The 26,231-nt window shown below is 39.6% G+C and overlaps 2 protein-coding genes across 2 annotated transcripts in view; one reads left to right on the top strand and one right to left on the bottom strand.

Moving 5' to 3' along the window:
- Nucleotides 1-26,231, bottom strand: part of syn2b (synapsin IIb) — a 90,058-nt gene that overhangs the window by 8,043 nt on the left and 55,784 nt on the right. Inside the window, exons 4-9 of the mRNA XM_055010649.1 lie at nucleotides 22,961-23,117; nucleotides 22,591-22,680; nucleotides 8,309-8,371; nucleotides 6,045-6,187; nucleotides 4,460-4,534; nucleotides 2,252-2,354 (exon numbers count right to left, since the gene is read on the bottom strand). Of these exons, the coding sequence (XP_054866624.1) occupies nucleotides 2,252-2,354; nucleotides 4,460-4,534; nucleotides 6,045-6,187; nucleotides 8,309-8,371; nucleotides 22,591-22,680; nucleotides 22,961-23,117 (631 nt within the window). The remainder of the gene's footprint in view (nucleotides 1-2,251; nucleotides 2,355-4,459; nucleotides 4,535-6,044; nucleotides 6,188-8,308; nucleotides 8,372-22,590; nucleotides 22,681-22,960; nucleotides 23,118-26,231) is intronic.
- On the top strand, nucleotides 9,619-21,764 carry LOC111564573 (metalloproteinase inhibitor 4). Its single transcript, XM_023264223.3, has 6 exons — nucleotides 9,619-9,757; nucleotides 9,948-10,262; nucleotides 17,833-17,930; nucleotides 18,473-18,587; nucleotides 18,965-19,089; nucleotides 19,475-21,764. The coding sequence occupies exons 2-6, from the start codon at nucleotides 10,124-10,126 to the stop codon at nucleotides 19,670-19,672; spliced, it is 675 nt and encodes a 224-aa protein (XP_023119991.2). The 5' UTR covers nucleotides 9,619-9,757; nucleotides 9,948-10,123; the 3' UTR covers nucleotides 19,673-21,764.

Genomic DNA, 26,231 nt, shown 5'->3' with positions numbered 1-26,231 from the left:
AGTCCATGACATGTTGGTCAGCCACAGGAGTTCTTTCAGCTACTGACTCATTCCACCAAAATACACCACAGAGCGCCACAGGCCATCGTTCCTGCCTGTGGCCATCAAACTATACAACTCCTCACTCAGAGTGTCAAACACTCCGAGTCAACAGACTGACTTTGGATTTTTTTGGTTCAACTGCCAGCAGTTGGCTTATACTCACTTCTTGAGTTGAAAGCTAACGTGCAATAACCACTTTCCTGTTCAATAACACAATTATACCTCCATTGTTACTTAGTATTCTGCATCCTTACATTTGAATTTCCTAGAACAATGTGTATTTTTAAATTTTATGCTAATACTTTCTACTAATGTTTATATTTTTAGGACATATTTTTCTATTGATGTATATATATGTATTTTTTGAATGACTTTGTCTTTGAATGGGTGCAACTGCAATATCAGCAATTTCCTGTCCAGTATAAGTGTCTGATTCTATTCAATTTGCTGTACAATCTGAAATCTACTGGGCTGCAAAATGAAATGTCTATAAAAATCGAAACTTTTTTTGTAGGCCTGCTTGTCTTTGCATCAGACTGGTGTGCTGCCACACATAGAATCACTGTTAAGTTTGTTGCTTCCAGCTGTTTAGAACTATTTCTTTATGTATTTAACACCAGAAGCATCATACAGCAGCAGGATCACTATGAGGGTCTTGACAGAAAAAGAGCGGCATGAGTTTATGCATAGAACAACAATACCTTCATTATTAGATATAATTATAAACTATCCCTGACATGGACGCTGAATGCTAGAACCAGTGGATATATTGGCCTGTTTTACCTACGAGCAAATAAATTTTGAGCTTGTTTATTGACTTTCAAACAACAAGCTGTCTATAAATAACCACATGTACAGTATCAATGTCTAAATTTGCTATTCATTGCCAGCTACCAAAATTTTGGTAAAAACGGATCCAGATTTTTCTATATTTGAGGAGAAGTTGACCTATACCATTAAATTGCTCTGAGCTTCCTGCCAAAAGGCATTCAGAAGGAAGCAGCTCTCTCTAAAACACTTGTCTATGCCCTTCAAATGCTGGCTTATCAAACTGCTCCCTGGGCATGAGGACATTTTTGGCCACTCAGCAGCTTGATCCTGTAGCCAAATTAGTCCTTGCTCCAAATCAAGAGTGTCAGAGTTTATCTCCAATTTTGTCTTTTTCTTACTATCAGAGTTGTAGCTTTGACTAGTTTACCTCTAACTGTTTTTGTCCCTTTGCCTCACTGAGCAGCCTGTCCTTGCCATCCCCCTCTCAGCAATCATGTTCCCTTGTGCCTCGATGGATAACCGGCCTGAGTCCCAGCACGCATCATTTGCAGGCTGGTCATATTTTGGGGTTTGAATCAACTCACTGCCTCGGGATAGAAACATGTTTCACTCGGTTTCTGGGGCTCATTTTCTTGCATTCTAGTGCTCTGGCTGAACGGCTTTGAGACTCCACTGCTAGCCACCCCAGTAGTCACGCAGCCAGCCAGCAAACCAAGTTTCCATAGTCTGTTCTTCTATCTGAACCTTTCTTTGCCTTAGTGTGACTCTTTCTGAACCAGAATCTTCAGTCTGGTCCAATCCTCCTGTCAGACCCTTCCACAGTTTTAAACATCTGTCCGAACTGGATAATTTATTTTTCCCAAACTTGCATTTAAAAGCTGTATAGACCATTTATTTTCCTGGTTGATGGCTGAGGCAAGAGTATTTCAGCATATTCCATTCTGACCACTAAATTTTTCATTTTTAGGAAAATTATGATTACAGTTGAACATTTCTGCATTAATGTGTTTTTCACAAGTATTGTGGTCACGCCTAAATACAAGGAAACATGAATCCAGTATGGTAAAAAAGCAACACTGGAAAGAATTAGTAGAAGACTAATACTGAGACAGTGAAGCTTAAAAGGATCCAGACAGCAGCGTGCTGAGCAAGACAGACATATAAACAGACGTAATCAAACTCATAATGTGTATTCAGGTTAGGTTCAATCAGCTTATTCTGAGCCAGGCAATCTAAGGCCCCAGCAGAGTAAATTAGGCCAGACATGCTAAATTTACCACTAAGTCCTTATTACTTAGGCAACACAACTCCCAGAGGCTGATGTCAACGTGGTGAAAGTTTCCAAACAAAAGGCAGGAGTCAACAAATACAGTGACATAGTGATAATATGGCAGCTTAAAGCCACATCAACAGTCCTTTTTCTGTTAGTTTCTCTCACCTCAGTAATGTAGTCATTGCTATCTTTTCCACAGATGGCTTTGACGGCACAGATATCCAGCCCTCCAAAGATCTCTGAGCAGGTATCAACCCACAGTTTATACCTGTTGCAAAGCGAAAAATATGTGACAATTTGACTGGATTAGATCAGATCTAAATCCAAATCACGGCACATCTAAGCTGCAGCACACAGGTACAATGTAAATATGATATAAACATATAGACATGTGCACACACACTCATGCATAAACATAAGACACACATGATTGCACAGCCCTGCACTTTATCATGTCCTCTTGTTATAGCACAGCTTTGTAAAACAGTCATTTTGCAATTCACATCATACTGTATGAGCATGTGACAAAAAAAACCCTCTTGAATCTTGATTAGGGACAACAGTCTGAAACAGTTCAATCAAACCCCAAAAATGTACAAAAAATATGTACAATAACTTGAGAAGGTGTTGCAACTATTTTACTTTGCTGTCTCAAACAGAGAGGGAAAACAGTTTAATTATTGAACACAAATTCATCAATACCATTGACTATGCATCACTTCAGCACAGTATGTGAGCGCCAGTGCTGCTCTTCAGGGCATTTATCCTGACAGTAAATCTGTTACAGACCCTCTCCAGCCCCAGGCTGAGTCGGCTGCAGCCCATAATGCTGTTGCCATCTTGTTTGTCTTTATGGCTTGTTCTCTGGAACAGTGCACACAATCAAACTATGGACAAGGAGATGCATCAATACTCACCTAAAGGATAATGTAACCGCTCCAGGGCAGTCTACTTTTTTTCACAATGTCAGATTGCCCAAATAATTTTAGCCGACATTTGGAAAGTGTGAATTCTCTGTGCTGCACTCTTTTATTAGCTGCCACAGACTGAGGAAACTTTTGCTATTTTAATCTTTTTTGGTTTTGCTTTAAGGTGGTGAGTCGATTTAACGACTGACACAATTGACTTTTAGGAAAAGTGGCAAATGCTGCCTTCTTCTTTTGGTGTGGGTTGTGCATCCTTAGAGAGTTTAAAAGATTAGGAGATTTGACTACTTGTTGAGTGGAAATCTGGATGAGCCATAATAAAAACAACAGTATTTTTCTTTTGTGTTTTATCAAAGTATAACAAAGAGAGAGAAAAGCACTCAGAGTGCAGTACTCTGCCAAGGCTGCTCAGTTTTTGTATCTTTTCCAACGGATGAAATCTTTAAAAAAAATCCGTGGATCTAGACTATAAGCTGCATCACTGCCAAAATCTAATCATTTGGTCCTTGCATCATTTCTGACCTTCCCTGAAAATTTCATCAAAATCTGTTAATTCACTTTTGAGTGATGTTGCTAACAGAGACAGATAGACAGACCAATGTCGATTGTCACATTACTCTGCCGAGGCTCCCCCTCCTTGGCCGAGTAATAACGAAGAGAAATGCAGAGTGAATATTTTATCTGAAAGAGCAGAGCTCATACATCAGGACTGTGTTCAGAAGTCTGACCAAGAATCAAACAAAACAATACAAGTTATTGTAGCATTTGTCCTTCAAACATTACAGATTCAGCTTTCTCATGAAGATAACATGCCGCATTCAGCCGAGAAATGTAGATAATACAGAGTGCAGTCAAAACCAGACTATGTCAATAATGAGACCAAGGTTATGGTTGTTATATGATAAATTCACTGCAAGGACATTTTGCTACAACATTGGAAAAGAAATACAACTGCTTTTGCACTGGTTCTCATACCTTTTTCATTTTGAGCTATGTTTCAGAGGTGCTCCGTACAGATGTTGTTGTACTCCACACTGTCTATATTTTGACTCACTTCAGCATGCATGACTACACCTGTGCTGTTCAGGCTTTAATCCAGATTTCCATAAGTAGAGCGATTCAATATGAAACCAACCTTCTCTCAGTCTCTTAAGGGAAAACCTGTTTTATCACCACCAGAAGCAACAGCAGCTCAACTAAATCTCTTTCTATCCGTACAAAGATAAATATAAATTTTGACAAAATAAATGCTTAGCGTAGCATCACACCACACCACACCAGCAATATCAACTGATTTTCAAACATCTGTGTGTTTATCCATGTGAACTGCTTTCAGCTGACTGAATCTGCTATGTGAGTGGATTGTGACTAACTGTAGTATAATAACGCAGCGACATGTGTGACACCAGGGCAGTCTGAGCATCACAAATGTGGAATCAGTGCTCACTTGTCAGTCATGGCTACTTGTTCCAACATGGCAGATCCGGTGTTGCTTTTCCAATTACCAGAGATGGATGTTCGCCTGGAAAAGAAGAGGAAATTGTGTATTAAATTACTATAGGCGCGGCCCTTCACTTCAGAAATTATGAATACAGGCAATTAAAGGCAGACAGAAGAAGAGAGACTTGCTGCAGCAGGGCTGTAGTTTCAGCTTCAGCCAAGAGCTCGTGTAGTCAGGCAGCGAGCACAGCTGCAGGATATCAGGCTTATTAGCTCCCTGATAAATAGCCCAGATGCCACATGCTCTTTGTTTTACAGTAATAGTGCAGGTTTACACTGAATGAAAAGGTGTGCTAAACTGCAGGCATTGTTAAAAGGCTCTTTAAACCAATGTCACTGTGCCCTGGACAACTAATGCTCTCATTCTGAGCCCAGAATTTAATGTACACACACTACAGCATCCACATACACACATAATATATAGTATACATTGCAGCATAATCTGATGCTGAGAAGCTTAGCTGCAGGAACTGAAGAGAGGAGAAAGCAGGTGAATTCTGGAGGTTCTAGAAAGGAGAGGTTAGTGGTGAAATTTGCTCGAGAGGGGGAGAAGGATAAGGGCCTTAAGTCAGGAAGGAGGCAGGGGGAATGCAGGTTGAGGAGGAAAGCTTGTTGCAAAAGAAGTAGTGTGTACTATTCTGAGGCTAGACATTGTTTTGAGGTCTGTGAATGAAAAGACAGTGTATTTCACTGCGTTAACACTCCCATGGGAAAATTCAAGAAGAGGAAGAAGGCTACATATGCAGATTTAAAGACAGAAGCTGAGCAGAGGGGATGGAGAACTGGACTTCACCCAGTTGAGGTGGGGTGTAGGGGTTTTGTTGTAGGGTCAGCTGTTTCACTTTTGAGAGAGCTGGGAGTGCAGGGGCAGAGTCTGAGGAAGACGGTGAGGGACATTGCAGATCTAGTCAGTGGATATGGAAATAGTGAAGTATTTTAGCAGTTAGCATTATCATGTAGCACTAACAAGTTTGCTAAGCTGGCTTGTGTATGGTTTCTTTGTAAGTTTGCTTCGAACATGGTAGTAGTCTTGCAGCTAACATTGACATTTAGAGTTAGCACTAGCAGGTTTGGAGAGTTTATAAGTATAGTTTCTTTGTCACTTTTTAGCAGTTGGCACTGGGTATTCAGCATCTTGCACTAGCTAAATGGTAGCATCGGCACTAGTCACTACCTGGAGCATCTCCTAAACGGGCCTGAGTCAGTTGAACGTGGCGGTGCTGTTTGGATTGTGTAGGAGCAGTGTGAACTGGCACTATTGGGGGTGAATCTGGGATGCCAGAGTTCATCCTAGCCTCCTGGAGGTGTTGTGGGACTAAATAGGTGAAACACTGCTGAAGGGAGGTTTCCACCTGATGACCCCCAGAGATGTGTTAGGAATCACTGCTCACTGGTGTGTATAGTTATAGGTCAGGGATCCTAGGTCCTTCATTGAGTGTGCATCCTTCTTGTTTGGAGCACAAGTGTCTTGTGTTTAAATGAACCTAAAAGTCTTCACACAACCCAACTTCTAAACAAGGACGCACACTTACATGTAAGCTTTGTAGTCAGCGCCAATCTTTTGGACCCTGATGTCGTATTTGGCGTCTACGAAAGGCTCTGTGGTGCAGTAGGTCTGAGTGATGGCCACCACACTAGCAATGTCTTGGAAGTCGCTCACATTATCCACCTTGACCTACAGAGGAATAACATGTAAAAACACCATTTATTTAAAGCAGTGCTGAATGATGCACCCAGACTAACAGTATACAGGCTTTTCCTCATGTAACTGTTCAGTTCTTTTGCACAAGTCCAGCTTTAGAGGGCATTTCATACAGAAAAAGCTACACATTTTTAATATAACATGAATGTCTCTTTAAAGACGCAGGTTGTGCAATTTTTCATTATCCATTTTTCTTACTGATTAAGATGGTGGTTCAGTGTTTGTTTCCGTGCTGAGAGTTTGGTGTCTTGAATTTAAACAACGGAGCCTATAGAGCCGGGAGACGGTTAACCCCTTAACACTCACTGGCTCGAATGTGAGCAGAGTGAAAATTCTGCTGCTGTATTTTAAAAGCTGTAGGCCTATTTCAGAATCAAATTATGCGTCATTTTATAGCACAAAGCTTCACAGTTAAAATGGTACAAATCAATTAAAGATACCAGTTCCACAGCAACAACAGCAGAAATAACAGCAATGGCTCTTTATCTTGTAAGATGTGGGCGTACACAACAAACCATTTTCTGTCGTCTGTATGGGCACAAATAAGCCAAACCACTATGTGTTTTCTCCAAAGTAGTCCAACAAAGAAAAGGCTTCTAAGCTTTTAGTTTTTTTCAGTGAAAAAGGGAAGAATATTAAAGGGTACCTTGGCATAAGAACTGGAAGAGGGGTAAACAGAAAAGAAATCCATCCACTGCCACTTTTAAGGTTTTCATTATATCTTGTTTGTTTAACCTTCCTGTTGTCTTCATTTATGGGCACCAAAAGATATTGTTACCTTGCCTGAAAAAAATCCAAAAATTCCCCAAATTTCTGAAAAATTGCAAAGCCTTCAGGAAGAAAATTCAAATAATTCCTTAAAAGTTAACCTTAAAAGTTTTATTTAAAAAAACCATCCAAATTTGGCAAGACAATTCTTGTAAATATTTTCAAAAAATTAGTAAAAATCTTCAAAAAAAAAATTCCTAAAAATATCTAAAGTGATTACATATATATCAGTAAAACTTCTAATATTTTCTTTAAGAACATTTTTTTAAACATTTCTTTTTTTCCACCAAAAAATGTTTATTTCCCAAAAATGTTGAAAATGTGGACATCAGAAGTTTCACTGTGAAAGCAGATTTTTTTCCACATTTTCAAACTTTAAAACGGGTCAGTTTGACCTGCAGGACAACACAAGTGTTAACATGTACAAAGCCAAACTGCATAACAAGACTAGGTAAGAACATGCCTAGCTGTTTCCTCTTGTTTTCAATCTTTGTGCTAAACTAAAACTAAAACATCATTTGACAAACTGCGAAAACAAAAGGTGACTAAAAACTACTAACTTTACCCAGAATTGGGTCGATATGGCAATGACATAAAAATGGGTTAAAATTATCCACTGGTAGAAAACCACGCAGGTAAGGAGGTTATTTAGCCCCATTAACCCAACAGAAGTACATAAATAATAAATAAATAAATAAAGGTAAGAAAAGTTTTGTGTTGGTGCTAAAACGACACCCAGTGGATGATAACACAGTATCTGATTGAGTCATTCAGGGGAATGATGTGTGGTGGATCAATGAGGAACAAGCGATAGCAACACTTGACTCCGATTTCACCCAAAAAATATTAACAGAGTGGTCAATCAATAAAAGTCCAACGAGAAGAGGAAAGGAGGACTCAGAGAGAGCAGATTTTAAAAAGATGAGCTGCAGTCAAGATAGGGATAAACTGATAAGGAAAGCAAGATAAAGACAGGAGATGGAAAAGGGATATCAAGTTGTAGTGCATGTCAGAGAAAGCACTGTACAGTACAAACGATGAGGTTCTAGCCATGATGATATTTTAAAGTCGCTGGTCAATTGTGTTTAGGTGCAGAAAGAGATTTTAAAATACTTCCCAATAGCAATTTGTCAATTGATGAGCAGCAACAGAACACCAGTGTGCAGTTATTTTCTTCATGTGTCTTCCATTTGACAAAAACTTTCATTTCTGTATAATTTGCTCAAAACAGCTGCTAGAATGGTAGCTAATTTCATAAAGCCAAACGTTTAAGGTACTGATCCACCTATTAGATTGAAGTTAGTAAGGAGTGATGAAACTGGTTACCTTTCCCATTCCAGAGTGGGCATGTCCGATCTTCACCACTACTGGGAAACTTGGTGTTGTAATCTGCAAAGCAAAAAACACAATTCAGGGATGAGTAATGATAAAGAGTACACAGTGACAACAGCTGTTTTTCACAACGACACACTGGAAAAACCCTGCGGTGAAAAATGAGCGGCTTTTTAACAGTAGCTATTGTCAATGACTGACTGCGTTTGTCTGGAGATAATAAACTGTTCGAATAAACAAGTCTCAAATTGTAAGTTCTCTGAGTTATATCATCAGTGTTGGTCTGTTTGGGAGGTTTGAGGTTACACAAAAGTTACCAGGCCGAATTTTATGAAACTTGCCGGAGAGGTGGAGTGCTGGCAAAGGAAGAAGAGCCTATTAAATTTTGGTGTGGATCCAAAACCATTTTAATTAAAAACACAAAATGGGACATTGGTCTCAGCAGAGGATGTGCCTGTAGTTCTTTATGTGGTTTCTTTTATAAGACTGCAGTCCTCAATGACCTGTAAAGAAAGTAATTTTTGTTCAAAGTCTATTTAAACAAATGCTGAGTTAAAGCAGGGAAACAGATGTAGATTTGTGAAGGGTAACTAAATAACATCACAAAGTAAAGCATTATTGAAATACATTTTTTTGAGAACCATTCCCATGCTAGTTTATGATAGTATAATAGAATGGTATAGAATGTGCTTTATTGTCATTATACAGTGTATGAGATTGGAGACTACTATATATAATATATCTGATAATAATGCTACACTTGCTATTTGTTTTTTTTCCCTTATCTAAAGAAATTTTTATGGATTCCTTAAATTTGTGCTTATAGAGCTGCAGCATGCTCACAGTGGCAAGTTTCTTCCTTTTATCATGTTAGTTTAGCATTTTATCATTCTTTGATTACCACTGAACACAAAGTACAGCTGAGGTAGAAGAAACAGTCGTTACTTTTACATGCTCACATACCAAAGTAATGGACAAAATAAAGTTTCTTATACAGACGAAAGATATTGAAATTACTAAAATTCATCTTTTATAATTAAATGTTATGGCAATCCATCTAATAGTTAAGACATTTAAATAAAAACCTAAAATGTGAAGATCACGGTGATGCTCGAGGTAAAAATCTGCAAGATTCGTCCTCTGAAAATCATGTCTGCACAAAATTTCCTGGTAGACCTGGAAACAAGATAACACTAAACTTGAACTTAACAAACTAAAAATAAAGCTCCCAAACTGATTTGATTCACTGAAACCTGCGGCAGCCTAAGAGAGGAGACGGAGGACATCAAAAGAGGGCAGAAGAAGAAGAGGCACAGGATGGCAGTTTCTTCTCTTTTTTTCTGCATTTGAGGAGGCTGTCCCTAAATTGTTGAGCACATAAGAGGCTCCCTGTGTGCGACCCTCTCAGCATTCAAGACCAGAGTGTGAGGGGATCCAACTATTGTAAGTTTCTCTGTGTGTTGTCTACAGAGAGGGAGAGAGAGGGAGAGAGAGCGGGAGAGAGAGGCAGAAGAGAAAAGAGAGCAGTGGCTGCAGCAACAGTAGCAGCAGCCTTCCCTCCAACTTGACTTGTTTGCTGCTGCTTCATTTCAGTCGTGTACTTTTAAACTTATGAAAACATTTCTATCCACAGCTGCCTTTCAGCTCAGCAGAGCTCATCTCGCCACCTCGACCCTACTGTCCTGTCCGCCGCCCGCCCCCCTTGCTGTCTGCCAGCCTGACTTGTTTCCAGGGGGAACTTAACGGGATCAGAAGAGGTTGCCGAGCGTTCATCAAGTGGCAGAGCGGTCAGAGGCAGCCAGAGTCGTCATGGCTGTGTCCCAGGAGCGGAGTGTGCGTCTGGGGCTCTGGGTGCTCCTTTTGCTTGGTGCAGGCATGAAGGAAGTGGTGGAGGGATGTAGCTGCTACCCAGCACACCCACAGCAGCTCTTCTGCAGCGCTGAGATTGGTGAGTTACTGACCAGAGACTAATTAATTACGATTATGTTCAACCCAAATAAATGCTAAACTCGAGAATAGACAAGCTGCTGTGTTTAATAATGGTAGAAAACAGATTTGAAGTTCTTCAGAGGGTGTATGCAATAGCCCAAATGATTTAGAAATGTGACAAATGCCCTTACATCTTAACCAACTGACTCAGGATTAGGCTTATTGATCAGTTTAATTAGATTCTCAAAGAGGAGGAAGAAAAATCCATCCAACAGTGTAAACTCAGAGTGAGAAGAGCAATCAATAGGGCTTCAGGGCTGAGCTGTTTGAACAACAGAAAGGTTTATAATTGCAGGTTTTTCTCATTTTTTATTCATAGAAATTATAAGTTGTAGGGAGAGACACTTTCTCATCACAGAATTTCTATTGTGGCTTTTTCCAATTACTATCATAGAAATGACCATTTGCATTCAGAGAGACTTGACCCTCAAGCTTTGCATAGGAGGTTACATAAATATGGCCTTGGTAGTAGAACCACTATTAACTTGTACATGCATATCTGTCTGTCAGTATTTCTAAATCAGTGAGACCTACATAGTTGCTCTCTTCCTGGCCTCTCTTTCCTGCCTTCTATCTGTTTTTTTGTGGTAAAATTTTGCATCCTCTTTGCTCTCAATAGCATGAAAACAAACCCTGAAAAAACAGCCAGTGCTGAGCGCCCCGGCCTACTTTCTATCTGTCTGTCTGTCTGTCTGTCTGTCTGTCTGTCTGTCGGGCTGTCTGCCTGTCTCTCTGTCCGACGCTCCCCCATCATCCAGTTCTTTCTTGTCTAAGCACAGGCCAAAACCAACACTCTGCTCTGACTTTGAGTACTTGGCTGCAGAGTGTGGAAAGCTGGAGTATGTGCTTCTGTCAAAGGTTACACTCCAGCAGAGGAGAGAGCGAGAGAAAAGGAGGAACTGCTTTTATTTAAGTCTTGTTTTCTAATTGGTCCGCATCTCCCTTCAGGTTTAGAGGGTCAGCTCTTTGAAAGTGCTTTCAAAATGCGTCTCAGAAAATAGTCAGTATGAAATGGAAGCTGAGGGCTGTTTTTAAAACCTCCAGGTCTAAAGCCCAATTAGATCTGGGTTATGAGAACACAATGAGGGTATTTGGGGCAGTGTTTTTAGGACAGCGTTTTACATATGAAGTGTGCCTTCCATGACTGAGATGGAGATCCTGGAAGTATGATTAATTTGTTTTCTGTAAATCAACATTATGAGGTTTTACGCAAAATTGCCACTAAAAAGAAGACCAGCTGACCTGAACAAAGTCTGCATTTAGACTTTCTAGTCTTTGTTGGTATGACATGAGGTCCATTTTTATGATCACAGGTTTCCCCAAGATTTCTTGGGTGTCACAACAACCCAAAATCAGTTTAATAGCAACAACTAAAGCTTCCTATTATCTGAATAAAGCCAACATTTAAAAACAGAACCTCCTGTATGTTACTGAAACAAACATATTACAAATTACTGAAGCTCATCAGCAAACGTGGCACTTTTTCTCAAATTGTGTCTTGTTTTAAGCTTTGTACTAATGGACTGCACTGGGATTGTTATCCCACCAGTCCCGCACGATCCCAACACAAATCTCACAGGACTGGGCAGTTTTAACTTTGTTGCAGGATGGAGGGAGGCGGTGGAAAAAATAAGCTGCAGGTCGTGGGATTTAATGCTAACCACAAGGATAGTTGTCACAAGGATATTTGTCATTTCTTCTTTGTCAAGAAATGACAAAGAAGAATAACACAGGTTTTTTTTCTATAGAATAAAACTAAACAAGGCAACTCAGGCATATTTATTGATAACAGAGATGGAAAGGAACAGAGCTTTGTTACCTGTGACAATTTTGCAATAGTGTAAATCAATAGTCAATCAGCTGTCCTTCAAAGATAAAGCACTTCTACCTGCAAGATAGTCTACTATTCAAAAATGTATGAAATATGCACCTATGACTGCAATCCATATGAATGTGGGCCTAACTGAAGCCTGATTTCATTATGTTTTTATCAGCAGGATGTACCTTTATAAATACTACACAATAAAACACTGTTTCCCCTGCAGGATAGAAGAAGACACAAAATCAATCAAACTCTACTTTGCTGGTATGAATGATCAGCATGTTTGCAGGTGCATGGAGTGGAACAAGGGCAGGGACTGGATTAAGAAAACAGTCCTGCACAGGGAGAACTCCGGAGAGAAACAAAATCGATTCCAATCAATGGTCCCTGTACAGCGATTATCTTAGTTTAGCAGCCAGAACTGATCACTGCAGGTCTATCGCATGCGGTAATACTGTCTTTTATTTCTTATATCCAAAAACTAAAACAGCAAAGTGTGTCATACACATAAAGAGAGCTACAGTAATAATGCTAAAGCAGCATTATGTCAAACTATGAACACCATGGGGTTGAATTTAGAAAAAGGCCCCTTTACGGTAGTGTAGTATTTACTATGAGTCAGTTTCTAGTGTAAATTTCAGTGTAAACTTGGCAGCTCTGTCCTATTTTAGGGAAGCTTAAACTCTAACAAAGACAGCGTAACGTTCTCTTACATGTACTTGCTTGCCCACGTATCTTTTCCTGTAAGATGAGATTAGGAATTTTCACATATCTGCTAAAACATAGGTGACAATATTTTGCTAGCTTGCAAATGACTAGAAAGTAAGCTTTCAAAATCAGCGATTCTTGGATAGAATCAGGGAAGTCAGTGACCCATTTTTGTTTCTATTGTTCAAAAAAATACTAAGAATTTTGAGTGGTAAATATCTACATTCCACACAAGAACAGAAAGCCTGACAGGCTCAGCAGTAACTAAGGTGGTGCTGCTGACCTCAGGATCTTTTGTAATTTCCCGCTGGGCCTGCTTCAGGGCTCAGGTCTGTTTTTAGTTTTAAATGCATGAGTCCATCTCTGAATAGCTAAAGTCAGTGGTTCCTTTTCAGGTAGGACACAAGTTTCTGGACCCATGAATAACAAACAAGGAAAACCCCTCCTTTAGCACAAGAACTGTTCATTCTGTGGCTACACTGTCCTGGCTGTTTTCTAGGCATACGCTGGTGGTGGACTTTAGTTGACCTGACAGTGCTGTCAGAGTAGATGAGCTCTTTGAATAAAGCTGTAGGCTACATCTGACTAATATCCCATCTGGACAAACCTTGGATGATTCCCTGGCCATGTTTGTGTATTTGACATTGTATGTGTGTGTTTGTGTGAGTGTGTGCTTGTTTGACGGAGGCCAAACCGTGCCAACACAGCCTACTCCATCTCTCGCTTTCTTTCCCTCTCTCTCCCCACTTCATTTCCATGTCTATAGGCTTGGTCTAATGGGCTGCATACTAACAATATCAGTGTGAAAGCCCACTGACAGTCCAGCTTTGTGAGCATGACAAGGGTGCCGATTCATCTGGGATGGGGAAGTTACTTACAACATCAGTTCTCATGGTACAAGTTTGCAATATTTCTCTTTGGTTATGCAGCCGTAGAGGCAGATGCACAGCCACTTTCACTCTGCAGGCGTGCCTGTCCTTATCCCCGCTCATAACACAGCTGCGGCAGCTGAAATGAGACAGTAACCTAGGCTGCGCAGTTTAAAGATGGCTAGATGTGGGGGTGGAGGGGTAAATATTCCAAAGAATCTGGGTCAACAGAATAGGGTGAAGATTTTGCCATTCAGTTATTAATATGAACACGTAACCTTTACAAAAAATGTCAAAAAAGACAGTGCTGTCAGAGTAGATGAGCTCTTTGCCCAGAAACTATTATGTCAGGAAGGCGATCCAACCCAGATTTATGTCAGTTTTATCTGGTGAGGGCACACATTTTCTCAGTAAATGATTAAAACCACCAGTCGGCTGTAATGAAAAATGACTGTACCGTTCCTGACTAATTAGCTATAGCAGCTTCTGTCCTTAGACTGATATATGGCCAAAGCTCACAATGCCAACTGTTTGATCTTTACACACAGCACTGTTATGCCGTGGTATATTACTTATATAATAGGCCACATAGGCCCATTATTCAGCTCATGGGGGGAGATTTAAGTGGAACGGCTAATTTGGCAAAGAATTCCATCTACTTTGAGATATGTTTCTTCTTGCCAAAGGAAGTGCAGATCAAAGAGTCAAACTGAAAAAACAGGGCAATAAAAATGATAGTCATCACTGGTACAGTGTAGTATTTCTGCCTAGTGGAAATGACAGTCGTAGTTAGTGGTGTAATCACAGCTAAGGAGGTGGTGATGTTACAGTGTTCAATAATGGATGTGATTTTGGCCTGTGAAAACATTGCTTGTATGTTACTGGATCAGTGGTGGAAAATGTGTTCAGACACTTGTTTCTGTCTATGCATAAATAGGTAAAAATACCATGGTGCAAAGATACTACATTACCAATAGAACTAGATTAATAAAACTCCAGATCTTCAATAATATTGGCTGTGACATGATTATTGGATTTTTTGTGTCTGCAATAAAATAATTCTCTGTAGTTAACTGATAGTGTCGTCTTACATGCAAAATTTTACTTTCCTTTTCCTATCTTACTCTCCTTATGCTGTTAATTATTGATATACTGAGCTTTAGAAAGTATTTTAATGTGCAGTGGGCGATATAGTAGACTGGGTGTGATCAAACTTTTAGACCAACTGGAATCATACCTGTAGTACTTAATTTTTAAAAAGAATTTAAGACTAGAGAGTCTGTTTTAGGGGTATAAAACTCCTTTTGCAAAGTAACTACAACATTTTAGCTGGGAAATAACTGTATGGGAGCAAAAAATACAACAATATTTGACTCAAATATCAGTGCAAGGTTACACAAATTGGCACTAGTCATGTAAATCACAAGCAAATTACTGCAAAGTACTATATGGCTCCAGCTTTGACGATACCTCATTAATTACTTTCAACAAAGAGCAAATTTATCCATGACATAGAAAACACACTAAACAATTAATCAAACTGAACTGGGATTCGTTGCAGACATTTTCAGGCTGCAGCTGCTGTGAGTTTGCAGGTGAGTTTATAGGCAGGTGTGTCCTTGTGAGGTCAGACAGTGTATTGTGTGGTATTATAGTGCAAATGCTTACTACTTTTATTCTTACAGTTTCTCACATTTTGTTCCTTATTTCATAGGTCATGAGGCTGTTTCTCTGTAGTTTATCCTTTATTTTATTCTATCTGATAATGTCAAGATCATTGCCTTATCAGCTGTAGCAGCGTTGCATTAATCTGCTGAAAGATGTTGCTGTAATGTCTTCAGTGCTGTTTCACACTTGATTTAAGCCCCCGGCTATGAATTATGCAGTTTAAGAATGAAGTGTATCAAAGTTATAGTGAAGAGACATCTAGAACCGTGTTCCTTGACATTTTCTACAAAGTCCCTCGACCAGCTCTCTTGCTGCAGGCGATGCTACGCACTCTGATTAAACTGCAACGCTCCACACAAGTTCACATATATTTGTTTGTCTGCCCGCCTTTCTATCCTCTTGCACGTTTACCAAGAAAAAAAAAAGGTCTCTATTTCTCCTGAGCCAATTTCACAGAACACGCTGAGCTCCTCCTCCTCCTCTTACAGGCACACAAAACCGTGGCGTAGTTATGTGATGAGCGAAAAGGAAAAACAAGGGGGTGGTTTGCTTAGCTGTGTGTGAGGGTGAGGTTCACTCTTTCTCTCCCTCTCTGCAATACTGTTGCTTTTCTCTTTCTTGACCAAGGTTACTCGATCTCCTTCTGGCTGGCTGCTTCTTCCTGTCTCTTTTCTCCATCTTTGCTCATCTACAGGGGGCTGCTTTCTCCCTTTTACAGAAAAAGTTGTGGAAGACAGAGAAAGACATTCATGTAGCTGTGATCATGTCTACACAACATTAGATTAATGCAATTCAGTTGAGTTTACAGTCAGAGTTTAGGCAGATATATCACCTAAAATTAAATTAAACTATAGGTGTTTAATTTTATTCAGTGAAAGACAAAAGAAGCCTTGTCATTTCTAGCTATAGTGTCTGCTGATTTTGTTGGATGAAATGACATTTTATTTAATGTTTTTTATTCAATAGCTGCAGGTGTAACAACTTATAAATGCTAGCCTAATGAGTTGGTTAAAACACTCTCTCAAGCTAACTTTTTAATGTTTCCAGCTGTCTCATTTTAAAATATGATCTCAGCAAGAAGGTTCTAAACACACTTTTGAATGCCGCATGAATTATCTGTTGAAAGACTGAGTTTGAAGCTAAATGTTAAAGGAAAATAAATGCTGCACTATCACTAATTGATTATCCACGCAGGACATTTATGATTTGTTTATAGTATAGATCCATTTTTATGATAAAGAATAAAGATGTTCAGTATAACAAATCCAGAAAACCAGTGTTTGGTGAATATAATGCCATCTCACGTGACAAGCTAGAGTGTAAACATCCCAGAATCCAATAAGCAGGATCAGCTGTCATATGTAGAAGTGTTAGTCATCAACCAGGCCTTTTTTTTTAAAATAGCATAACCTGAAATCTCACTCTCATCCCAAATAATGCAGAGTGAAATGTGCTACAACTGACTCGTAATCTATTTAGCCCGACATGCTAACGTTTGCAGCTCATTTAAAAAGAAAAAAAGACCCTCCTAAACATTTGTTTTATCACCTAGCCCCATGCACGCGACGTTAACATGCAGAAAAATAAATTGTGACAGGCCTGTTGCACCTAGTTACAGTTGCTAGGCTATGATTGGATAGTCGCTGTTAGTTATGCATCTTTTCCATCATTTTCCTGTTTGCTTCTGCTTTTCATTTTGCTGCACAGTTAATGCAGTTGTCAGCCACCACTATCTAATGGGAGATTAACCTGTGTGCTATAACTGTAAACTCAATTACGCTTGATTCATTTTAGCTAACACAGTCTTATTGAAGCAAAGGAAATGTTTGACAGTGAAATTAACTTGTCAGTTGCTGTTATAAATCATGCAGGTGTCAAAAATTATAGTTTGGTAGATGGGAAAAACAGCAATAAAGCCTATAATGTCACGGTGTGATTTGGCACAGCGTGGGTTGAATGTTGTCGTCTGGTCGAGTAAAATCAACAACATTAACAATATTTTTATTATAATGAGTATTTTGAGAGGGTGTAAAATTAAAATGTGCTCTGTGTGTGCGCATGTGGTAGAGTGTATACTGTACTTATATGCTGTGTGTGTGTGTGTGTGTGTGGAGTTGGTTAATCGGAGCGAGCAAGCAGAGAGCTACTTGTTATTCCATGTGGGTTTTGATTTTCCTCCCAGAGGAGAGGAGGGACACATCCTGTATCACTACTGAGAGGGACTGCAACACTGTCTGAGTGGGGAGAAAGACGAGTGACAGGCAAAAAACGACAGAAAAGGAGGGAGAAGGAGGGATACTGAAAGAAATCTCTAAATCTATCTGTAGCAGGAAAAAGCATAATTCAGAATGTTTCTCACTTTCTCCGACATGTGAATCAGTTTCTTATCTTGCCTCTTGTATTTATTCCCCAATTCAATTAATCTTAATCCTCCTTTCTTTCTGTTTTTCTTCCTATAACAGTGATAAGGGCGAAGATCTCTGGTGAGAAGATTGTGTCGCCTAGCAACAGCTCCTCACCTTACATGAAGATGATCCAATATGAAATCAAGATGATCAAGGTGAGCTATCTGGGCAGCAGTAACAGCTGCTGCTGGTGCACATATACATCACCGTTACCGCGTATGCTGCTGTCTGAGTTATGTGGACGATGGCTGCATGTAATCAGTCAGGTAGAGTAAACAAATCACAACTGGCCTCACAAACAGACAGTTCGGATCTTTTAAATATGCAAAGGCACAAACCACCCATACATCCACATTTCCATATCCGTCAACTGTCACATAAACCTTTTTTGCCCATAAAATGTTTTTAAAGGTGGGGAAAAAATCTATTTTAAACAGTCCAAATGCAAGCAAATGCCCATTTCCACTTGTTGTGAAGGTGTTTATAATGAAACGATAAGGAGGTCTGTTTTAAAAGAGATTTAACAAGGGCATATTTTGAGTTGATTTTACTCAGATAATGAAACCCCTGACTGGTATCTTCTGGGACCATATGACACAGTTGTTCTTCTGTCGTTCTTCTTTACTTTGTTGCAGCATACACTGTGTTACATATGTTTGTTTCCTGCTCTCTTCGTGCTGCATGTCTCTATGTCCAGATGTTCAAAGGTTTCGACAAGGCCAAGGATATCCAGTATGTGTACACTCCGGTCTTCTCCTCACTGTGTGGAGTCAAACTGGACTCCAACAACAAAGCAGGGTATCTGCTCTCAGGTACAGTATCCTAGAAGTGTTCTTTATATTGCACTTTCAAATGCAACAGTTGGTACATCAGTGTTGCTGTCAGTGGGAATATACAGTGGAGTGACTGTGGGAGGATTCTCTTGTCGTAAATGGCTCCGCTTTTGGGGAAAGTTATTCACTTTGATGCTGAGAAATAGAAGACTGATAACTGCTTGTCTGTCTAGCAAAAGCAGCCACATTTATTCAACTCCTTAAGGGAAAGCAGCAAAGCACATTTAACTATTTATTTATACAAGCGTTAGCTGCAAACTAGTGTCTGTTATTCACATTTTTGAAACGTTATGTGTTTTTATACACGTTTTACTGAGTGTAGAGTTAAATGCTGGTGTTGTGATGTGACTAAACAGGAAGTATGTGGAGTGATGGGAGGATTTCTATTGGCCAGTGTGACCTGGTGGAGTCTTGGGACAACTTATCGCTATCACAAAAGAAGAATCTCAACTATAGATACCAGATGGGCTGTGAATGCAGAGTGAGTAAGGACTGTTCGTTCTCTGTTCATACATATTTATCTTTCTCACACTCATCTGCCGGTTTTGAGACGTCTCCTCGAGCTCCGACTACAAAAACAAAGCAGCAGCTGTTACGGCAGAAAGGTCACTCCTCTCATCTATTACTCCTGCTCTGCCTCAAACATCCTCTCTAATACGGTACCGACGTTTTCAAGCGCGTGATCGTTTTCCCCCCATTAACGCTTCTTTATAGCATCACGTGTTGATAGGTGACACTGTATTTGCACCATCTATCCAGCCTTCACCCAGAACCAAACTCTTATTCACAACACTGGGGAGATCAACTTGAGGAAAAGAGATGAGTGGATGAATAAATGAATGAATCGATTATTCTTCTCTTATCAGATCAACACCTGCTACACAGTGCCGTGTGCGTCTACAGGAGATAACGAGTGCTTGTGGACTGACTGGCTGCTGGATAACAGCCTAAACGGGGAGCAGGCTCGACAGTACGCCTGCATCCGCCGCTCCGACACAACCTGTAGCTGGTACCGGGGCGGACCTCCACCTGAGAAAGACTTCTTGGACATGACTGACCCTTGACCTGTCATTCTGACATTCATTTTACTCCTGAAATGCCTCAAAAATAAATAAAAACTGCTTCGACTTACGTAGTTCGGATCTGGCTTGCAAAGTAGTAACTGATTTCTTAGAAAATTTGGCCAATTTTACATTCGTGGGAGCATCACTTGACACTGAGCAGAGTTCAGGTGATTCCTACAGCGAAGCTACGAACATTTATACAAACTACAGGGGCTTTCAGCATCCCTCTGACTCATTTTCTGGCTCTCATGCGTTCCACTTCAATCACTGTGTTCCACAGAATAAGAATAGCAGCAGATCATCCACTGCGAATCATACACCCCACAGCAAATCTCATGCCTGATGGGAAATGCACAACCTTGACAAATCTTTGAAGGTCTAGAATTTGTTTAAGGTATAATAGGATATGTAGCAAAAAAATGTGCATTTGCTGAAAGAATTGTAAGAAAGATGTACAATTACTGTACAACAATACAACGAAAATAATGACAGGAAGCTGCCAACTTCTGCCACAATCTTGCATTGCAAAGTCTATTTTATATAGTGCAGATCAGTCCTCGATACACTGCAGCAGCACTGCCACTTTTTCATCACACATCCCGATGTTGAATTCTTACCTTTATATATAAAATCACCTACAGTAACTGTCCCATGAAAATGAAAATACATCGTATATACAGAACTGTGTGAAGGTTTTAGGCACAAAAGAAGTGAGGATGCAAACATAATTCCACAAATGTTTTATATTGATCGAATTCACACAAAGTGTAGTGAAGAGAAACATTCTGAATCAAATCAGTATCTGGTGTGACCACCCTTTGCCTTTAAATCAGCTTCAGTTCTCCTGGTTGCACACAGTTTTTTAATTTACTTGGCAGGTACGCTGTTCCAAGCATCTTGGAAAACCTGACACAGTTCTTCTGTGCATTTAGGCAGATCTCACTTGTATTTGTTTCTTTATGTAATCTCAAAATGGCCCCATGATGTTAAAATCAGGGTTCTGTGGAAGGCTATACCATCCATTCCAGGACTCCTTGTTCTTCTTGTTGCTATAGCTAGCTCTTTGTGACTCAGATGAAGTTTGGGGTCATGCTGTACGAAGAATTAGGGGCTAAAAAGGATTGTATGTGTGAATCTAAACATTTAAAGTACCTAAAACTCTCACACCATACTGTATATGCACAAAGAAACAACATCAGACATTCTGCAATTAATTATATTTTGACTAAATCTAAACCTGAAATGATATATGACCATAATCATTGTGCATCAAAATCATCACAGTTTTATCTCTGAGACTGTAAATATTGTATTCCAGTGAGAATTAACACTTTAAAGGCTAACCAGAGCTTCTCTCATAGCATAGAGAATTTTATCTTGTGGTTTTTCTGTGTTTAGTGTCCTTGGTTGAACTCTGTACTATTTCCTGTGCCAAAAATCTAATCCAGCGCTTTAACAACAGCACTGCCACCTGTAGAAGCCAAGCCACCTCTCCTTAGAGGAAATTATGTAACAGGACACGCTTCAATTCACTTTTTTGTTAACTCCTTTAAAGAGCAAGTGTAAGATAGCACACACTTTTGGCCCAAGACAACAAAAAGAGTCATAACTGATAGTCAGGAAGGAGCTATAATTAATGATTAAAATGCTGTTTAATATAACAACTGAGCCTTTATTAAAAGACCCAAATCAGAATTGACCCCTGTCTTGTTACTGGATTACTTCACTGAAGTCATACAGATTAAAATGCATTATTACCTGTTTTTGGCATGCATTAATCAATATGGCAAAATCATATTAGAGGCACACTCAACAATATACACATTTAACCCCCACAATACAGTCATTTGCATGAGCACTGGATTCGTACTGTTCATTGTAAACAATGTTAATAGCTTCATGTGATTTCATGACTGATGATAATAATGCATAATAACTATATGGCTTCAGTGAAGAGTTAAACAATTTCATGTTTGTTTTATACTGAAGAATTGTTTGGGTTTGTATTTAAGTCTCTGTTTCTGTCTAAATAGAGTTTTCTATTTCCATGTACCAAAAAACATTGTATATAAAATGTCTCAGTGGAACAGTGTGTCGCTGTCTCTCTCTTTTTTTTTTTTTTAAATTTACTCTCTTCAGCTGAACAAAATCTAAGACAGTAGGGCTCTTCAGAGAGCTGAAAGGCGAGATTAATAATTTAAAAAATGAAACATTAAATGAGGATTCTTCTAAGCTTGCTAAGAGTTTCTGCTGTTATAGAATAAAATATCCCTAACAAGTCAAACAAATTTCTGTGTTTCCTCACGGGAAAAGCACGGTATATATTTTTAAAACCGTATAAATGCCTCATACATCTTTTAGTGAGTGTAGTAAGTACAATAAAGGAAAATCATCTATTCACCTTCATCATGAGTGTAAAATCAGTGTGTTTCTTTGTAAGCTTTTGGTAACCATAACAAGAACGAGAGCTACTTACCTTAGAGCCGTTGAGTTATGAATCATGACGTTGCCACACAGTATTCACAATGAATTCAATATAAAGGACAGGCTTTTAGCAGTAGTGTAGAATTCACAGACAGGTATTCTGCTCTAATCAAACTCTGCTGTTGTAAAAGTGCTTATGCCATAATATAACAATACAGCATTTTGGAAAATACTTCGAAATAAAATATCCATTTTTATTTAACTGACATCCTAAAACCTATTGACCAGGCAGCAATGTCTCCTACTTTGCTGCAAGGTAGTAAAACTTTCTGCCAGTTGAATTACTGAATATATGGGAGACTATTACATGTAAATCTGTAAATCTCAACATCATCAGAAGTTACATTTTGTCAGTCACTGATGTTTTTGAGGTGTGAGTTTGTTCCAAGCAGCCTGACAACATACATTGTGTAGTAACCATAAAAGAACTTTACCATGTCTCTGTAGTTGGGGTAGAAAGTCTGATCGATGAGAGGGAACCGATCTGAACCCAACCTCTTCTGATTATTGATCAACTGGGAAAACTGGAGGAAAGGAGAAGAAGACACAGAAAGAGAAATAAACAGCAAAAGTCAATGTACTGCAAAAAATAATCACGGATAGCTGAATGAGTGTAACATTTATTACACCATGTCTTAAATGTATATGCATGTCACACGTTCAGTAATAAATAATGTAATAATGTTTAATTGTGCATGACATTAAATGTTCTATATGCTCCTAACTCACTGTATCAAAAATGCAATTTATTGTGAGTGAAATGCTGTATAGTTGTTGTAAATTAGTTCTGCTGAAGTCACTTACAGCCCAGGGTTTGTCACACAGGTTGTAGATGGAGTCCAGAGAGTTGACTGATGGGATGCCCGCATACTGCAGACCGATGATCAAGTTCCTAAAATCCTCATTCTGGGCCATGCTGAAGGCGTGTTGGCGCACCAAGACAAAGTCAGGCCTGAATGACCTGGAATGACACCAAGAAGAAGGTGGACTTGAGAACAAATTCATCTTTCTAGGCTGTTTTACTGTACTTTGGAGGCCAATTGCAACAGATCAGATTTTTGGATGGGAGAAAGAGAAATGACACATTACAAAAGTGATGCAAAGGAAAACCGACAAAGCCACGAGTTAAAATGATTTGTCTTTTTCTGCTTCTAGGCTGCTGTGGCAGTGAGGAAAGACTCACACAAATCCAGCAGGCCACATGAATTAATAAAGCTATATCGGACTGTGAAAAAAAAAGACAATTAAGTGTTCATATCTCTCCTCTAAGAACTGATTATCATCTGTGAAGGATTGTTAATGAGCACTCTGTGTTGAATTGCTAAGTCATACGAGAGCGGACCTTTCACTGCTTGGATGCTAAACACAAGAGGACATTTGATGGTAAATGAGGCCTGAAGTGAGCAATTGATGTTTCATTTGTTGTTCATCAGTTGCTTCTATTTTTTTTTAAGTGTTCAGAGTTACAGGTTGACTGCTGCTTACAGTAAAGTGAGATGTGTCTGTTTTACAACGAGAAGCAAAAATAGAGATCTCAAGTCTTCTCAGGTTTGGAGTTTCAGTCTGAAGAGGTTTTTTGGCCAAATGTAACCAAGTCTACGGGTTTCTCTAAGGAGATGCCTTCGTCTCACCTCTAGGAAGATGTTCTGTCTGAGGAATGTAGGACTGAATTGGAAAACCATATGACAAGGTATAAATTTACCACCTATGTCGTTGACTGTCATGAACTAAATAAGCCATCATTCTTATTCTTCTTTGGGGGAGGGAGGAGTGAGGTTTCTTGTCCACTGCAATGATGTAATGTTATTCTCCATATTGCATGCAATATTAAATCTACCAACAACCATGCAAAGTGTTAATTTTCTAATTAAGGTTAGGTGGTGGAATATTCCCACAACAGTATAGACAAACCACATATTTTACTGTTAATACAGAACTATATGTACATTAGCCACTGCTGGCATCAGATTACAGTTTCATTTTGTTGTTGTTTATTGCCACCAAATGGAGATAAAAGTGGGTGTGCAGGGAGCAGTGTAAACCTCCCACACAGCTTGTCCTGTTGGGTAACGGAGCTGCTGGTGACATGTGTCACAGAGGGGACACAGTCGTCCCCAGGCCTACAGCAGAGAGGGCTACAGTGCAGAGAAATTGGGTATTCAACCATTCAGAGAAAATGAATTTGCATAATAGAAAAATAAATGCTGAATGGTAGACACAGGCCTCAATTGCGAAACACTTAAAACCACAGCACTGGAGCTCAGAGAAGCAATTTGCGACCATTGGGTTAAGGTCAAAAACAATATTCAGAGCAGCTTAACTCAGCGGAAGGTTGACGGTAATAGGGCACGACTCGTGTTATTTTTCCCTTTTGTCTCTGCATGCATGTATGACAGCGAGGGAATGTGAGGAAAGGCAGAGAGAGAGAAGAGAGAGAGGTGTGAGAAACCCACACAGAGAAAAAGAGATGTAGAGTGCAGTGAGAGAAAACAGACACAGAGGGAAAACTTTGGCGCAGTGTGACCACCACCAGCTCGTCATGCACAGAGAATACTAATCAGACACTCCAAGAAACTAAAAAAGACTCTGGTGGAGAGGACACAGCAATTAATGTGACTGTAATCTCTTCATTACTGGCAGCATGACTCTCAGCGCTGCCCCTGATTCAGTGCTGCTAACAGCACCACAGTCATCCACTTTGGCTTCTTCACTGTGCACTTCAGTGCCTTAAACTTTATTTGAAAAATTCCGGTATGAACTGGAACTCACACAAAAAGTCTGTTATTATTGCTTTTTATCTCCAATTCCCTGCTGAATTAAGACTTTAAAAAGATGCCAAGAAGACAGCAAAGTCAACAAGACAAGCATTTTAAACAGTCTCTTAAATCCATTAGTGAAACCTACATTTGCTTTTCTCATTTGACCTGGATGTCTGTGAGTGTGGCTGAGCATATGGAAGCTCTCTATGCATGAACCAAAGAGATTAGCAAGAGATTAGACATTTTGCGAGCACTGGCAAGCCTAAAATGGCCAGAGTCAGACCAGTTCAAGTCATGTCAATGAGCCACATGGCAGCATTGCTTGACACATTGATTTATTATAATGAACATGAGCACTATAGCTCTTTAGTGTGTGTGTGTGTGTGTGTGTGTGTGTGTGTGTGTGTGTAGCATTCAAACAGTGAGACTATGGAGACATTATTACACTTCTTTTTCATTGGGTTTGTTGAGACTCATGAATATATATAATTTTATTCCTATTCTGTGAGAAAATGAGAAAAACAACAAGGTCAAAGTTTTCAGGATTTCAAAGTCCTTCTATCACACATCATTGTCCCATTAGTGGCAGGGCACAGTTCTGTTTCTTCATTCGACCTGGATGTACATGTGTGTGCTCGACCATACGGAGGCTAATCATGCATGCACGCACCAAAGAGATTAGCAAATGTTCCATGAGTCCTCGTGAGCCATAAACAGCAAGAGTCCAACTGCATTCATGCACTTCAAAATGTACACACTGCGTTTACGTGAACCTGCTATTAACTGCTCTCTCTTTGCTAAACGACCAATTAAAACTTCCAAAATTTGATATAATGGATAGTAGTTCATCATTTATCTGTGTTTAATTTTTTGGTAATATTGCTATAAAAGCAAAATAAAAGACAAGAAAAGAAAGTAGAGTTGCAGATCATGCAGTGTCACGCTCACATATCTTCTTCACGATGGAGGTTACTTAGCAACACGCAGTCTTCGAGTAGTTGGAAAATCACTGCTCTGACTTGAAATCGATGGACACAGTGTAATTACAAAGACAAATGTAGATTGTTGGGTCTAGAAAGCGTGCACCAGACAGGCGGGCAACGACACAGACTGACGTTTATGTTGTAAACTCAATAACAGCCTCCGCAGCAAACCGTTGTTTGGGTGAGTAGGAGGTCATGAAACTACTCTGGAGGTCCATCACACCATGAGGACAGATGAGTGTGAATCATCCTGTCTTCTGCCTCCACAAATTTCAAGCACTTGTCACTGTTTACTGTACGTGAGCACAAATGCAGACCAACCCTTCATAAAGC

Source organism: Amphiprion ocellaris, chromosome 5 (assembly GCF_022539595.1).
Source record: "Amphiprion ocellaris isolate individual 3 ecotype Okinawa chromosome 5, ASM2253959v1, whole genome shotgun sequence".
NCBI classification, from domain to species: Eukaryota; Metazoa; Chordata; class Actinopteri; family Pomacentridae; genus Amphiprion; species Amphiprion ocellaris.
Note: the sequence above shows the minus strand (reverse complement) of the source record. Positions and strands in the feature narration are given on the sequence as shown.